Source organism: Apostichopus japonicus, chromosome 8 (genome assembly GCF_037975245.1).
Source record: "Apostichopus japonicus isolate 1M-3 chromosome 8, ASM3797524v1, whole genome shotgun sequence".
Taxonomy (NCBI): Eukaryota; Metazoa; Echinodermata; class Holothuroidea; order Aspidochirotida; family Stichopodidae; genus Apostichopus; species Apostichopus japonicus.
The window spans coordinates 11,936,000-11,951,581 of record NC_092568.1 but is presented as its reverse complement, the minus strand read 5'-3'; the positions used below and the strand labels follow the sequence as shown (position 1 = coordinate 11,951,581).

The following is a 15,582-nucleotide window of genomic DNA, read 5'->3' as shown; positions in this document are numbered from 1 at the left end:
AACATTTTTGTGTTGGCTGACCATGATCGCCGCCCATGCCCGAGAGAAGTGGTGACTGGGTCAAGAAAAAGCTATGCCGTTTGAAAACATGGGCAGAAAAAGCGAAAGTATCGAAACCTAAGGTAAAACGTGCGATAACGAAGTGATTACTTTCCAGGTTAATTGTGACTGTATTTGAGGCAATGGCACTACTAATCCCGATATGTCGTCTTTGAGGGGTGTGGAAAATCCGCAACGACCATCAAAGAGCAATTGACTATTTAGTCTACTTTTCGATTTCGAAAACACTTTTTTTTTTAATTATGACAAAATTTTATGGCACCTTTGACAAAATGGGGGGGGGGGGGGCTACGCCCCCGGGCCCCAATGGGCACGACGCCACTGACTCCTCACGTTCCATCCCTACATCTTGAAGATATCATTGACTTCATATGAAAACAATGCTGCAAATTAAGTTGATTCTAAACATAGGTTACAAAGATGACAAAAGAGATGCATTTTTTGTGTGAAACATTTTTAATCCAGAAAATAATTATTAGTTCATTTTTTACTATTAATTAGGTAAACCTAACAAAGATTTTCTTTGAAAGAACATGTTCGGATTTAAATTTTGTTTTCAAAACTTAATTAGCGATATAGAAATCAACCGGTAATCAAATTGATCTGTTATTAAATTCCACCATTTGTAGATTAGTAAAAAAGGTAAAAAATCTCATGTCATCCAATTACAATATGATTTAAAACCAAATATAGAACTCTGATATAATTCCTCCTCTCTGTAAAATACAACCTTCCTCCTTTGTATTATACATTCAACAAACATTAATGTTATGAATATTATTACAGAATATTATTATAGAAAGACACACTTAGAGGGAATGATTATCCTATTAATGACTCACTACCTTCAATACTGGCTCACACCCCTACACTTCTTCCTGGGATTTCATTTCAGAGGAAAATGGAGTTATGTTGTTTGATATGGGTAACACTAATACATTTAACCTTGTCACCTTACATCAACCTGTAGGATAGCGGCAATCAAATTTTATACTTACTGACCCCAATTGTCACCTTTATAATTGTGGCAAACCTCCAATGGGGTTGTTGTGGCCTGGAAGAGGGGTATATGTAGAGGAAATCCCCCTCCCTTAATTTGCATTTTTTGAAGTCATTTAGGGTGCTTAGTTGCAAAATAGTATTATATTTGCAACTTCTGAAGTAAATTGATGTTCAACATTTCTTCACATTTTTCCACACAAACATTAGCAATTTGTCAGTTTCCTTCCAAATTTTTTTGACAACCATTCAACATTTGTTGATGACCATAAATAGGGTCACGACACCACTTTGAATACCAGAGTTATGGGCATCAAGGTAGAATATGGTGCAGACCAGAATACAGAGTTGAGTATGGATTTGGGTGTAGAGTCAAGTGTTTAGTAGGGCACAATATGGGTACATTATGGTGTAGAACACAGACTACAGTATAGAGAAGAGTACAAAACAAAACAGAGCAGAGGGTAGAGTTCACAGTAGAGTACAGATTTCAATGTAACAAGTTCAGTATGGAGTACCGTATGGAGTTTGTACTCTAGAGTAGAGTGCTGAGTAGGGCACAATATGGGGACCAGTGTGGTGTAGAACACAGTTTACAGTACAGAGAAGAGTATAAAGCAGAGCAGAGAGTAGAGTTAACAGTAGAGTACAGATTTAAATGTAACAAGTTCAGTATGGAGTACTGTATAGAGTTATGTACTCTAGAGTAGAGTGCTGAGTAGGGCATATTATGGGGACCAGTATGGTGTAGAACACAGACTAAAGTACAGAAAAGAATATAAAGCAGAGCAGAGAGTAGAGTCAACAGTAGAGTACAAATTTAAATAGTACAAGTTCAGTAAGGAGTACCATATAGAGTTTTGTACTCTGGAGTAGAGTGCTGAGTAGGGCATAATATGGGGACCAGCATGGTGTAGAACACAGACTAAAGTACAGAGAAGAGTATAAAACAGAGCAGAGAGTAGAGTCAACAGTAGAGTACAGATTTCAATGTAGCAAGTTCAGTAAGGAGTACCATATGGAAGGAGTAGAGTGCTGCATAGAGCACAGAGTACAGTATGGAGTAGAAAACATAGTACAACACAGAGAAGAATATGGGGAGGAGAGCACAGAATAGTCAATTGAAAAAGAGTGGAGTACAGGTTTATACAGTACAGAGTAGAGTATGGGTAAAATATAGTAGATAGTATGGAAAAGAGTATGAAAAGTATTTGACAGTCTTCAATACAAGGTAGAGTATTAAGTCATATGAAGTATTGGTGCAGGTGAGAGTATGAAGTAAAAAAAATACACGTTTATTTTCTTGGAGCAGAATAGGAGGACCAAAGCTCTAAATTAAGATGTAAATAATTTCAAGAGAACAAACAAGCCTCAACATTAAAATTTGAAATTTCATGAAAAATATGTCATCTCCCATTTTCTCTCTCAAGAGAATGAGTCAAGTATAGAATACAGTATGGAGTAGGCTATAGAAACTGCTGCAAGACAATAAGCAAGTCTCAACATCAAAATTGATATTTCAGTAAAAATCTCCCTTTTCCTCTTCTTCTCTATCTTTTTTTAAAAATTTTTTTTGACATTCATGTATCCCTTAGTGGACGCCAATTAGTATCTGCTCTTTTTGCTAACTTCTCAAGATATAATATTTATGGCTCTTTTTCTTAAGTCACACACAATTTATTTTATCAATGCATTCTACATACTGTACTTGACGTTATTAATTTCAATACAGTAGGAGTCCAAGGATACATAAAGTATATATCTTTGACAAGAAAGCTTACATGGCTAAAAAAATCATTTTCTTTTGTATGTTGCTACATCAAAAGATGAGACATGAAAAGACAACATAAATAGTACTGTTAGTCATCAATGAAAGGAGAAAATGTTACAGACCATAGAAAAATATATTTAGAAAAAAATCTTGTTTTTGCTATAAAATTAATGCAGTGAAGTTGAGTGAACAAAGGTGTGGATTAATGTACCAAAAAGAAAGAAATAGAGAAAAAAAATACAACACTTTGAGCGATGAATAATACCAAATGATCCTTTTCCAAAAAATCCATAAATGTATATAAATATATCACATGGAAAACTGATCGAGATCAGGTAAGACGGCTTCCCTTCATTCTTCTCAAGAAAAAGACCGAGCAGCCCAGGACTACTTTGAGGTCAATCCCATCATAAGAAGATCTGCTGCAGTACATGAAGAGATCCAGTTTAACTGTAAAATACAAGAGAGTCAATTCTGTGCTCAAAAAGAAAAGTTTCACATTATTTCAGATATACTGTATCTTGTCTTGCTTGTTGTAACACCTTTTGCCATGATATACACTTGCATAAAAAATGTGCACTTTGTTGTAGTTTATGTTGAACATCCTCAGTATTCTTACCCACCCCCAACCCCCCCCCCCACCCCAAAATATATATATCCTATATGCAGTGAATGTCTCAGTAGGGTGATGCGTTCTGAGGAATGCTTGCTGAAGTCTGATCTTTAGTGACCATTAGTTGGCCTTTTCTGGCAAATTTTGGGGCAATTATTGTGACCTTTAATGGTGACCTATCATACAGATCTCTAATGTTTCATGAGAGTCTGCTGTTTTCTGCGGTCAAAGCAAACTTGGACAATGGAGTTAAGGACTATAACACTGTGTATATGCAGATCTACCTATAGGCCTAACCTGATTAAGTTTCTAAATATAAAATGAAAAATAATGGAAAACTGACTGGGAAACTTTAGACAATGGAAATAAGCAAAGAAATGTTTGACTAGAACAGGATTTGGACCAGTGACCTCTGGATTACGAATCAAGTTTCTTTGCATAATAATTCTCTGGACGGAAGTTGTTGCTATCATCTACTTACACAGTAGTACATTTGTCATTCTAAATAACAGTTGATCGAACCATTTCAGGTGACAGGCAAAACATAGTGCTACTCACACGTAATTAACGCATTATAGATAATATTGGAGTGATTATATGACCAGTTTTGTTACTGGATTTTCTTGTGACTAACAATGTGAAACTTATTTTGAAGACGAAAATATTCTACACTGCTAGTTGAAAACCCAATCTTAAAATCTTGCCCCCAACTTAAGATATGACTGATTGAATGTAAACCAATTTTGAATAGCTAAAGCTTCCACTACTTCAGGAAGTTGGATCACTGTGAGGGATCTGTAATATCATCTGGGCATGCTCTTTGAAAGCTTTACTTAAAGGGTGTGAAGACTCGTGCAAAAAGGAACGTCTAATGCCGGTAATTTGACATAGTTTCGAATGAGGTGTAACAGAAGTGTTAAACACCACCATCGATCCCAGAAAATACACACACAGCTTGCTAACGTCGGTAATTAGACACTAGTGTACAGTCAGTACATACAGCTGCGGTCAATACCCACTGCACAGTATACAAACGATACAGCGATGGAGATCTCAGGTCCAGCTAAAGATAACAATTAAGGTATCATGTTTCATTACTGTCTGCATTTTGTAGCGACACGAACAAAACCTCACTTGCAAGCAACAGAAAGTTAACTTTTTCAGATGGCCGCACGCGGTTTGGGGCGAGTCTTCAATGCCTTTAAAGTACACAACATTTTTAACCTATTCAAAGTTAACTGTTATTTTCCATGCATGTATCAAAGCCTATATTTATATGACTGAGTGAGGATCTGACATATATATTCTCTCACAACAAACTCACTGCACATGGAGAACTTCCTGCTATGATCAACTGAACACAGCTGGCCTTGTAACCTTCTGTACAGTTACGAACATATTCGGCTTGATTCAGGTATACATTCCTTTAATACTCTGTCACGTGAGTTTTGACATTACGTGCAATCGGTCACGCACCGATGAATTCTTCATGTTTAGCTCATGCTCAACCGTTTATGCTATATGCCAGTGATGATAAAATGCTGGTACTGTTTTACTTACAAGTTATAAACAAAAAATAATGAAATATACAGGTACGTTCTCTATAATGCAGAACAGCTGGCTGTGGAATATGTTGCCTGTCTATGAGGAATTGAAAAAGGAGGTTTCAATATCTCAAAATGTCAATACTGAGAAAAAATTATCCAGCAATGGTTTTGTTTTTTTTTATTAAGAAAAGAGATAAAATCAATGAATCAATGAATGAAATGTTAGACTGATATACAGTTTCTATCTGCATACATAATCATGCAATGATGGAATTTAGTCAAATTACTCGGATGTGACAGGGGAAAAAAGGGAAAGACGCTCCAAATTTGTGTCTATTCTCTGCAGTAAGTCATACCTCCATGGCTTAGCTAAGCTATAAGGTCCCCAGACACCCCTGATGTGGAATTTATTGAAGCAACTTTACTGAGTTCTATGAAGAGTCAACTACTGACCTGTGTATTGTGCAAATCAACAAGCTGTCATGATTTACTTCTGTGCATCCTTAATGGCAGCTATGATCTTCTCGAATTTAGCTTCGTCATCAACAAAACCGTCACCATTCTATTAAAAGAAAGACAAAAATAAGATTCAAGATTGATTTCTACTTGAACAACAGAATCTGAAAGATTAAAAAATTTAATTGACACAAACAAAGCTGAAGTTCCTGAACAGAAAAGCAGAGGAGGTCTAACAAAAACAGAGCTTGTGTAATATAATTTAATGAAATTGAAAGTGATGTAAGTAGAAGCATTACTAGAGTTATAATATTTCTTTGGTTGAAATGTGGAAGAGGGGAGGGTATACCCTTTGAAGGAAATTGTTGATCTTAAAGGGCTACATACTAAATGGTGGCATATTAACATCTTTAAACACCAGTTCAATACAGCATACACGTTTTCAAAAATTTTTCTAGGCAAAGGGTGTTAAATTACTATGGTTAGCCAAACATTATGAACTATTAAATTTAACTCATACCACTACTATATCTAGTGCCTTTTTTTTCCTCTTTTAGTTTGTGTATGATAAAAACAGTGATACTTTTGAACATCACAATAAGCCTAAGAAAATTGGGGATAATAGTTTGCCGGCAGAACAATATGTTTTCATTCCGAGAGCTGAACAGTATACCGATTAATTAGGATCATGATACATGTATGAAAACCCTTTGGAAAATCAAATCTGATCATGGATGGCTGGATGGATTGGTGGGTGGATGGATGGATGGGCAGATGGATGGATGGGCAGATGAATGGATGGGTGGGTGGGCAGGTGGAAAGGTAGGGTGGATGGGTGGGTGGGCAGATGGATGGATGGGCAGATGAATGGATGGGTGGGTGGATGGGTGGGTGGGTGGAAAGGAAGGGTGGATGGGTGAGTGCATGGATGGACTGATGGATGGATGAGTAGGGTGGGCGGCCGGGCTGGCGGACGGAGGGAATGAGCTCACCTTCTTGGAATGGACAAGTTGATCATTCACTTCAACTTCAAAGTAGCCAGTCTTATCAGGGGTGACAGTGCCCTCCTTGCAATTAAAGAAATCATATAATATAAATGTTAAGTCCTTATATGTATGAGAAGTAAAAGAATCTGAAATGAACAAATTACATGTTTGGAAAACTAAAGTACATATTATTAAATATACACTGAGATCCACACAATTGGGAAGCAACACAACAGCATATCATGAGCATCTCAACACATTTGCACTTAACATTGGCTTGTGGACCATAACTACACCAAAAAACTGGTGGGGTATATATACGCCTGCACATCCCGCTAATCCAGCAGTAAAATGTTCATAGAGGTCTATCAAGTAATAGATTTGCAGGTTACAGTTGTTTTCGGTGATTTAAAACTGCATGTCTTTTTTACCTTTTACTTGCTACATGACAACATTCAACACATGTATATATACAATACGTGAACACAATCGATAATAAAATTGGTCTACTTACAATATTTAGGCCTTCCATCCTACTCTCAAGTTCTTGCTTTACTGCAATGAACTGTAATAAAAATGCAAATATAATCATTAAAAAGCACAAAAAGCTAGAACCAACACACATCAAACTTTTAATAATGCATGAGCTAGTAGAAAACCCTTGACAAGTGACAGACGATATTTTGTTCTGATAATTTTGCAGATGGATTTCTCTGGGACAAAATTCATCATGACTATAAGGCTGACACTATATACAACAGCTGACATATCAAAATCAATTGCAGCTAATTATTCTACTGAAAAAGTAATTTTGAAACTACTAAAGAAAAAATCCAACTTCAAAAGGCTGCAGCTCTTTTCCTTTCCTTAACTTTCTGATGCATATGAAAACCCTTGTGGAATGAAATGAGATATTAATGTTACTTAGATTGATGTCAGAATTTGTCAATTTGATGCAATCTATCCCTTTCCTTCCTTTGTTCATTGTCACATTAAGAGACTTACATCAAACATTTTCAGTGTACACAGCATGAAAGAAAAAGTTTTAGAAAGATCATTTCAAGAAATGAAAGCTAAATCAGATTTGTTGAGTATGTAGGAGGAAAGTAACAAAGATTCATAGATTTTGGAGCTGCATAAAACCTTTGAAAATACTTGCAACTACAAATGCCAAGTAGGCACCATACCAAAACATGCCAACTGATAACCCAGGTTTAGTAATTTACAGACAAATGTGCAGTTCTAGTGAGAGTAATATCAGTGGGATGTTGTGTATGTTCAAACTTACCTTCTTGGAAAACCCTCATCCACGACTGTAAGGGGAAAAAGAAAGTTCAGTTCAGTAAGACTTAAGGTTGTCAGTTAATTTTTGGTATGAGTCTATTCATAGTACTACATCAATAATAATGGAGATCTTACAGAAATATATTTTTGATTTAATAACTTGTTAGACTAAGAAACATCTGTGACAAAAAGTAATCTTTTTCAATTGCATTCCAGTAGAAAGGGATTGCTTTCATATACCATCGGCTATGGTAATTGTACTTTTCGATGATTTTGATGATGATCAAGGTCTTACGTACGCAATTTCCTTCTTCTCCTCTCATACAGTACACTCCAAACCATTATTACGAAAAAATCTAGCTTGTTCATTGTTGTAAATACTGTGAATACATGTAATGCTGTGTTCATTTTCAAGCAACATATTAATTATCACATCAACAAACTGAATATCTAGCATAGCATGTAGGCCCCTGGACTATAGTTTAGCCACACGAGGAGGAGGGGGTAGGGGGGGGGGGGGTTAAGCGGCATGGAGCCTCGTCCTCTAAATCTCTCTTTTGAAGGAACTAGGTCATTACTGCCTCCTCCACCAGAAAAGCATTGGACCCCCTAAAACAGAAGCTAAGCCCCTGACATAGTCAAGATGCAGAAAAGCTTTGTAGTTGTACATTAGACAAAAGACTATCCCTTCTTTGATTATACTACAGTATACGTAATTATGTAACTCACTAATCTAACTTCTAAGCTTAACATTAGCCTATGCTACAATAATGACTAAGCTAGGGGCCTGAACCAAATTCTAAGTTTGTCTCACCAAAATGTTACTTTAACTTTCGCATTCATTTTCGAACGTTGGAAGGATATTTAGATGCAATTAAACTTTTGTTCGGTTGATCCGGACCTCTATCTTGTGAGTATACTTCCTGATTTATAAACAACTGACATCGTTATGTACGGAAGCGTAGAATAAACATGTCAATTTGACATTTGATGAGATGCATGATCTCGTGAAAATGGCAACATCTGAAATTGACGTTTTGTCTACATCATACCAACGCATCAAAATTGCAAACATCTAATAACTAAACGTTTCGACTACATCATACCATATCATCAAAGTGACAAATATCTGATAATTTACCTTTTGTCGAGAAATCGAGATGTAACTCTTCAAAATGACAAAAATCGGAAAGTTGACGTTTTTAACATTTTGATGATTTGGCATCATGTCATCGAAAGATCACTTTGTATAATTTTGTCCATATGACGAGTTGATGAATCGCAAAAAAAACCCGTCAATTGTCAGATTTTCGACATTTTGAAGATTTAGGAAGTATCGTAAAAACGTCAATTTTCAAGTTCTTGCCAGTTTTACGTCTCATCAAAGCGTCAATTTACATGTCGTTCATACGCTTCCGTAGTTACGCAAGCGCTCATCCAGTATTATTGATCAGTTGTAGTTGATCTGCTGTTTTGTATATATATGTTGTTTACTTTTATTAAGTCTTTCATGTCCAATGCATGGCAAATGAACGACGCATGTTACACAAGTGTGTGTCGATAATCATTAGCACAAATAACATCACTGATCGATGTCGTGCAAGGTACGGTACCTAATCGTTTAGAACATTGACTAGTACAGACTGGTAGAAGACGGAACGCAGTTACTGAAGGCGAGAGTTCGTAAGTTCTGTCGGTTAATAAGAGGATATCTCCTCACAGTCATATTTCCAAAGTTACGTTCGGGCTGTTGCCCTTATCTAGTAGTAATATAATTACTTAGTTATTCTGTTAGCTAACGTGTAGGACAGGCCTCACTTGTGTCAGGCCATTGCGGTAGTCATCGTAGTAATACTAGAGTAACCTAAGGCTAGGCTAGTCTTGGTAGACCGAAATTAACTGTGACAAGCAACTGCTGGAATACAATCACGAAATAATACACAATTTCCCATACTTAGTTGTTCTGGAAGCATTGGTCCTGTGGAAAAATGTTTTCTGAATTATGCTTGAGATTTTCATTGGAGGCATAGACACAAGTATTGTCCTCAAGTATTGACTTTTCAAGAGGCTTGATAATGTGCATTACAATGTAAACCCTGTCTGCCTTGCCTATTACATTTTCAGGAAAAAGATTGTTTGCATAAAAGGTCATCAATGATACTATGATGGAATTGAAGAGTGTATTCATAGTAGGTCTACTGAGCATTGTTGCTACTGTCCCAGTCATGGCAAGTATGCTAGGTGGTTACAAGACTGTTGATCCATCTGATGAAGGCGTGCAGCGGGCAGTCACATTTGCAGTTTCAGAAATGAACAAGAACAGTAACAGCCTCTATTACATGAAGTCTACAAAAATCGTTGATGCATCAGTTCAGGTTAGTAGTGAATACAAGAATATGGGCTTAAATGATGTTTGAAGATCACAACATTCACATGTTTTGGCAGCCATATTTGTGGCAACATTTGCTGATGTGGTTGAATCCATAACCTGATAACCTGACCAAATGGTAAATCCAATCATGGTTGCAACTCGTTGTATCATGTTGTTAAGATCATAAACCAGCAATAGAAGAAATTTAGATCCGTGCATTTGTCATAATTTTCTTGTACACCAGTTCGAAGACACTATGCAATTTTTCACTTGTCCAGTATGATACATTAGTTACATTAATTACAAATATTAACAAATTATGATTCAGATATCTTTTGAAGTTGGTGAAATATGGTTTGCATCTCTGGTTCTCATAACCACAGGTAGTATCTGGCAAGAATTACCGTGTGAAGTTTGAGGTAGGAGTCACACAGTGTCGGAAGAATGGACCAGTTCCAGAAAATCTGAAAGACTGTGAGCTCGTGGAGGGAAACAAGGTAAGTAGAAGTGGAACTATCTGGATGTGACAAGGAAAGGAAACTTCATGGTTATCAGGGAGAGGGTTTTACAAGGTCAGAAGGTTCCCAAGTTTGAACAAACATCTCCTGTTTTGTAGATAGATGTGGAATGGATGTAAGGGATAGAAACACCAATGCAAATGTAACGTTAACAATGCAATTGTTGTCTGAAGAATGCATTGTGACACAGTTCAAGTCAGTTGTTGCATAAATAAGAAAGAGAGATCACCATTTGGATGTGTATAACTTTAGTCTATCAGTTGTATTTATAAGGAAGCCGTGTTTTGTTTATTAGTCTACAAATAGGATACGTCCCCATCCATGCCTACCCTTTCCTACTCTTGTTTCTTGACCACTCAAATACTGTAACTGTCAAATCACTGCAAACCAAGTCGGATGCTGTAACCGTCTTGGATGCAACAAGGATATTATGGCTGATTTTGTTCATTAAAAAGTACTTTGTAAGGAAACAGAACTTTCATGCCATTAAAACTACTGACAGTGAACATTTTGTGGAAGGAGCTTAGATACAGATGACGAGTAATTGGGAATAATTTGCTGTTCAAATTTTTGTGCATAACAGTTTTGAAGGCTCTAAAGTTGTTTCTTAAAGAATACTATGTGTTCCTGTGTAAAATAATACAGCTATACATCTCATAGTTGTACAGCTAAACAGCTATACAGCTATACATGTAAAATAATACAGCTATTCATCTTTGGACTTGTACAGTAATTTGACCATTTTGCATAGCATTTTGTGTTGCAATACCGGATAAATTATTCCCTGAGCAACTAGTTCTGTGAATGATTCTGTTACAACTTAGGAGTAAGAACTATGTGTACTGTATGAATATCAGTTTATTCTAATCCTACCGTGATTCCTTGTATTTGTCTGTCGGACTGATCAATTGAAATTTATTGGAATGGGGAAATGAGATCTTGAGCAGGCACTGCATATAAACTAGTGACACTCAAGTGAAATCTTGCACCGATGGCATTCAAGTGCTACAAATCATATCTTTCATAGGCTAACATTGGTATTAACTCAACTGAAAACTGTCTTCTTTGTCGTAAATATGTCTTTAACTTGGAGTATAAATTCTAGCCACTAAGTATATACACTTGATGTCAAGCTTTCAGTTGGCCTTGTAATAAGTTGTAAGATTGGTTTCATACTGCTGAACATTTATCTCACTTGAGAGACAGAGTTGCTTTCCCCTTTCTGTATTAAATGAAAGCTAGTTTGTTGTGGTGCGTGTCTTACCTGCCTGCATGTAAGTTTAAGCTTCACTCGTCATTGATTTGTGCATTGCAGTTTATGTTGTTCAGTGTTGCTGGTACAAGATACTCCAAGGGCAGATGTACAATATTAATGTAAACTGTGTCTGAGTTAAATGGGTTCTTTTCCATCTACACTCTGTCTCTTTTTCTTATTTCCATTGCACTGCCAGACCAAACTCTATACCTCTCTGCTCTCTTGTCATACAGGTCAACCTCTATTTATGGCAATTTGTGTTGATTTAAATGAAGGTTGTAATGGTGATTTATGTTGCACCGTAAGCCTGGCAAAGTTTTACAGATGACTGCTGCTTTTTTACTCCAATGCTGAAAGCTAACAGAATCATTGCGGTCGTGGTGCCATGTGCGAGTGTGTGTGTATCTGACACTTTGGCTAGTAAACACGATAACTCAATATTCATAAGTTGGATGAAGTTCAAACTTTGTGTATAGATGCACATATTGAGTTCTTCGCTGCTATTTTTTTTTGGCAGGGATGATAGGTTGTACTAGGTCACTAGAGGTCAAAGTGTGAAAACCTTGTAAAAAATGATTACTCAATATTCTAAAGTTGGAAGAACTTTACACTTGTATCAGTTGTATGTACATGCACTGTAGTCATTTGATATTGCTATCGTTTTTGCTTGGGATCAAAGGTGATACTAGGTCACCAGAGGTAAAACTGAAATCCGTGTAAACATGATAACTCAAGTAGTACATCTTCCTTGAACTTCATACTTAGTATGTAGATCCAGGTTGGTGAGTGTAAGAATCCTATCAAAATTGATAGGGGTCAAATGTCAAATGTGGTCAACAGGTTTCAAAGTCTGAAAAATCTTTCATCCAAATTTATGAACCGACATGCTTGATGATATTCCGTTTGTCATGACTTTCTTTTTTGTGTCTCAACAGAAACAGATCTGTGAAGTTGTCGTCTGGGAAAGGTTGTGGTTGAATTCGATTAAACTGACATCTTCTCACTGCAGTGATGTGTAAACAAGAAATTACCTGTATGGTGTACCATCCTCCTTGCAATAATAGATTTAGATCTACAAAGGCCCACAAAATAGTATTAATTTGAACATGTACATGTATGTATTTATAGTAAAGTAATGCTCTAAGTTGGTGGAGTGGTAGAGAGAAGCAGATAGATTCAATAGAAATGTAATAAAAATATATTTGTTTACAAGTGGCAGTAACAAAGGACCTAAAATGATGTTACAATCAGAAGCAGTTGGATCCCATGGAAATAAATGCAAACTACTAGTTTGTCCTGACATGAAATAAATGTAAAATAAAACAAAGGCTCTAATAAATACTTAAAGCATTATCATGTGCAATTTTTGTTAATGCCAGTTTTACTGTTTTAACTGATAATGAGGTGTAGTATATGTTGCAATTCAATAGCTGGATGACGTGACCAGCAAACAGCAGGAAAATTCAAAGGTTTTACACTTCGTGGTTCCTTGCTGGAAGCCAATGAACCTATGCAGTCAGGTCGGCATATGTGTGGGTGTGTGTCTGTTGTGACACTTGCTCAGGGTCTGTGATACGTCAACAACAGAAAGATGGATATTTGACTTACTTTATGTATTATAAGTGAGGAGGTGTGCCCTATCCTTTATGCTTATTAATTAATGAGGTTATGAAGTCAAATGTTAAAACATTTATATTGCAATAACTCTGCAACCTGAAGTTGGATTTGTATACTGTTGTTGGCTAATATCTGGTACAGGCCTTATGTTTATTTTGACCATCTGGACCCAAAACAATTTCGGGCCCATATTTGGGCTGGGTGTGCCCAAATTTTGTTTCCATCTTAAATGCATTTTGGGACATATTCTTTGGGCCCGAATTTGTGTGGCCCAATATTTTTGGGACCATTTGGGCTCACAGTTTCTTTACATTGCAATAACTCTGCAAATGTCAGTCGGATTGTAGCCAAACTTGGTATACAGTTGTTTGTTAATAGCTGGTCCTTGTAGGCTTAAAGTTTTTGTGACCATCAGTGGGCCCAATTTTATTTCATGATGCATTTTGGGTTTAATATTTTTGGGACCAAGATTTTATCGGGCTAAATTTCTGGGGAGTAGCCAAAATTTTAAAATTGCAATAACACAACCCTAAATCAGATTGTATCCAAACTTGGAATACAGTTGGTTAATAACTGGTACATGTAGGCATAAATATTATGATATAGGGTGATGAAATACACAACACTCTACTCTTCCACTAAGCAAGGTACAATGGTGCCGGTTAGGCTCTTGTTGTAGATGTTTACAACAAAAAATTGATAAAAACTTCTTTTGACTGTATTAGATTGTGTATGTGTCTGCCATGGTGTTTGTCAGCATGAGACTTATATTTCATAATAAAACAAGGTCTAGTTTTTAATCTTCTATCTAAATTAAAAGTCAGTAAATAAAGTATAGCAATTATTATCTCTTATGTGCATTAAGATATGTGAGAATTAAATTGATACACAAGTACATCTGTAGTTTATCGTAGCCAGTATTGGCATATTATCTTCCATATTAGATTTAAAAATGTTGTCTTTCAAATGCTTTGCATGATCCAAGAGGAAAAAATGAAATAAATGCGAGACAATGTCAGTTTTTCTTATTTTAACTTTCGTTCTTCTTCTGGAATAAACTAATTTGCAGTAGGGTTACAACTTTCAAGTCAGTGTGTTGCATGTAACACAACCAAGCTTTGAAAGGCTGCAGGGTGAACACATGTAATATCGCAGGGGCGGATGCAGGATTTTTTGACAGGGGGGGGGGTCTGACTGGTCCAGCCGCGCCTGATCGAAAGACTAAGCGGAGCGCCACCATGGGTTGGCGCGGAGCGTACCAGAAATTTTTTGGCTTTACAAACCCCTCCAGATGGCCGGAAACTGCACTTCACGAGTATTCTAAGCTGCATGTACCTAGCCTGAAAATATGGATCTCATGTCTGCAATTTCTCAATTGATGAGAAAAAAACAATCTATGAAATATGGTAATACATATCAGATGAGTTGAGATGATACAAAAATCATAATGCCTTTAGCCACCAATCCCCCTCCCGTTCCGTCACCACTGTTTGATGCAGGGCCGGATCCAGGATTCTGGAAGGGTGAGGGGTTGGCCTCCAGTGATCCTAGGGTCTAAGGGGAGTGGGTTTCCCTCTATCCATTGTGAAATTCTTGGATATTTAAGTACAACAGGGAACCCCCTTCAATTTAGCCATTCAAAGCACCTACAAAAACTCACTCGAAATGTATTTGCATCAGTACGAGTTAGCTAGTTTTATTGATGATCTATTCATGGTAGATTGGAGAGAACAAACGCCGTGGATGTTTCTCAATGAACTTTCGGACCACTTCGTCAGTGTCGATAGGAGTGTTATAATACGTGTTCATGTGAACAAGAGCTGTGAGACGTTCCTTGCCCTGTGTTGAAATTTGCATCAGATGGCAATCGTCGGATAGCTCTCGCCTTCTCTTATTAAGCTAACTTAAACATTTAATAGCTACAGTTGTATCAAAGACATTTCTGGACTATCTTTGTATCTACAAGTATCAGAAGTTGAAAAGTAAGACTACTCTGTACATGTACCTTCAAGAGCGGCGGAACCGGGGGGCACAGGGGGCAAGTGCCCCCACTTTTCCTCAGGTTAAAAATGTGCCCTTTTTCTACATAAAACTTGTACTCTTGG

The 15,582-nt window shown here is 36.9% G+C and overlaps 1 protein-coding gene and 1 long non-coding RNA gene across 2 annotated transcripts; one reads left to right on the top strand and one right to left on the bottom strand.

Annotated features, from left to right (window-relative positions):
* Positions 1-944: 944 nt before the first annotated feature.
* Positions 945-8,671, bottom strand: LOC139970931 (uncharacterized). The gene is made up of 6 exons (XR_011794256.1): positions 8,531-8,671; positions 7,721-7,745; positions 6,947-6,997; positions 6,439-6,513; positions 5,444-5,552; positions 945-3,280 (listed from the first exon to the last, which is right to left on the bottom strand). It is a non-coding gene; the product is annotated as an uncharacterized lncRNA (long non-coding RNA).
* A 570-nt stretch (positions 8,672-9,241) lies between these two features.
* LOC139970953 (cystatin-1-like) lies at positions 9,242-14,495 on the top strand. Its single transcript, XM_071977037.1, has 4 exons — positions 9,242-9,399; positions 9,841-10,091; positions 10,471-10,584; positions 12,796-14,495. Exons 2-4 carry the CDS (start codon positions 9,879-9,881, stop codon positions 12,877-12,879), a joined length of 411 nt encoding a protein of 136 aa, XP_071833138.1. The 5' UTR covers positions 9,242-9,399; positions 9,841-9,878; the 3' UTR covers positions 12,880-14,495.
* Positions 14,496-15,582: the final 1,087 nt, after the last annotated feature.

What these genes read in the sequence shown, in the direction of transcription:
- LOC139970953 (XM_071977037.1), top strand. Translation starts at nt 9,879, where the DNA reads ATGATGGAATTGAAGAGTGTATTCATAGTAGGTCTACTGAGCATTGTT. An exon ending in TCGTTGATGCATCAGTTCAG is followed by an intron (nt 10,092 to 10,470) that starts GTTAGTAGTGAA and finishes TCATAACCACAG; the next exon opens with GTAGTATCTGGCAAGAATTA. An exon ending in AGCTCGTGGAGGGAAACAAG is followed by an intron (nt 10,585 to 12,795) that starts GTAAGTAGAAGT and finishes GTGTCTCAACAG; the next exon opens with AAACAGATCTGTGAAGTTGT.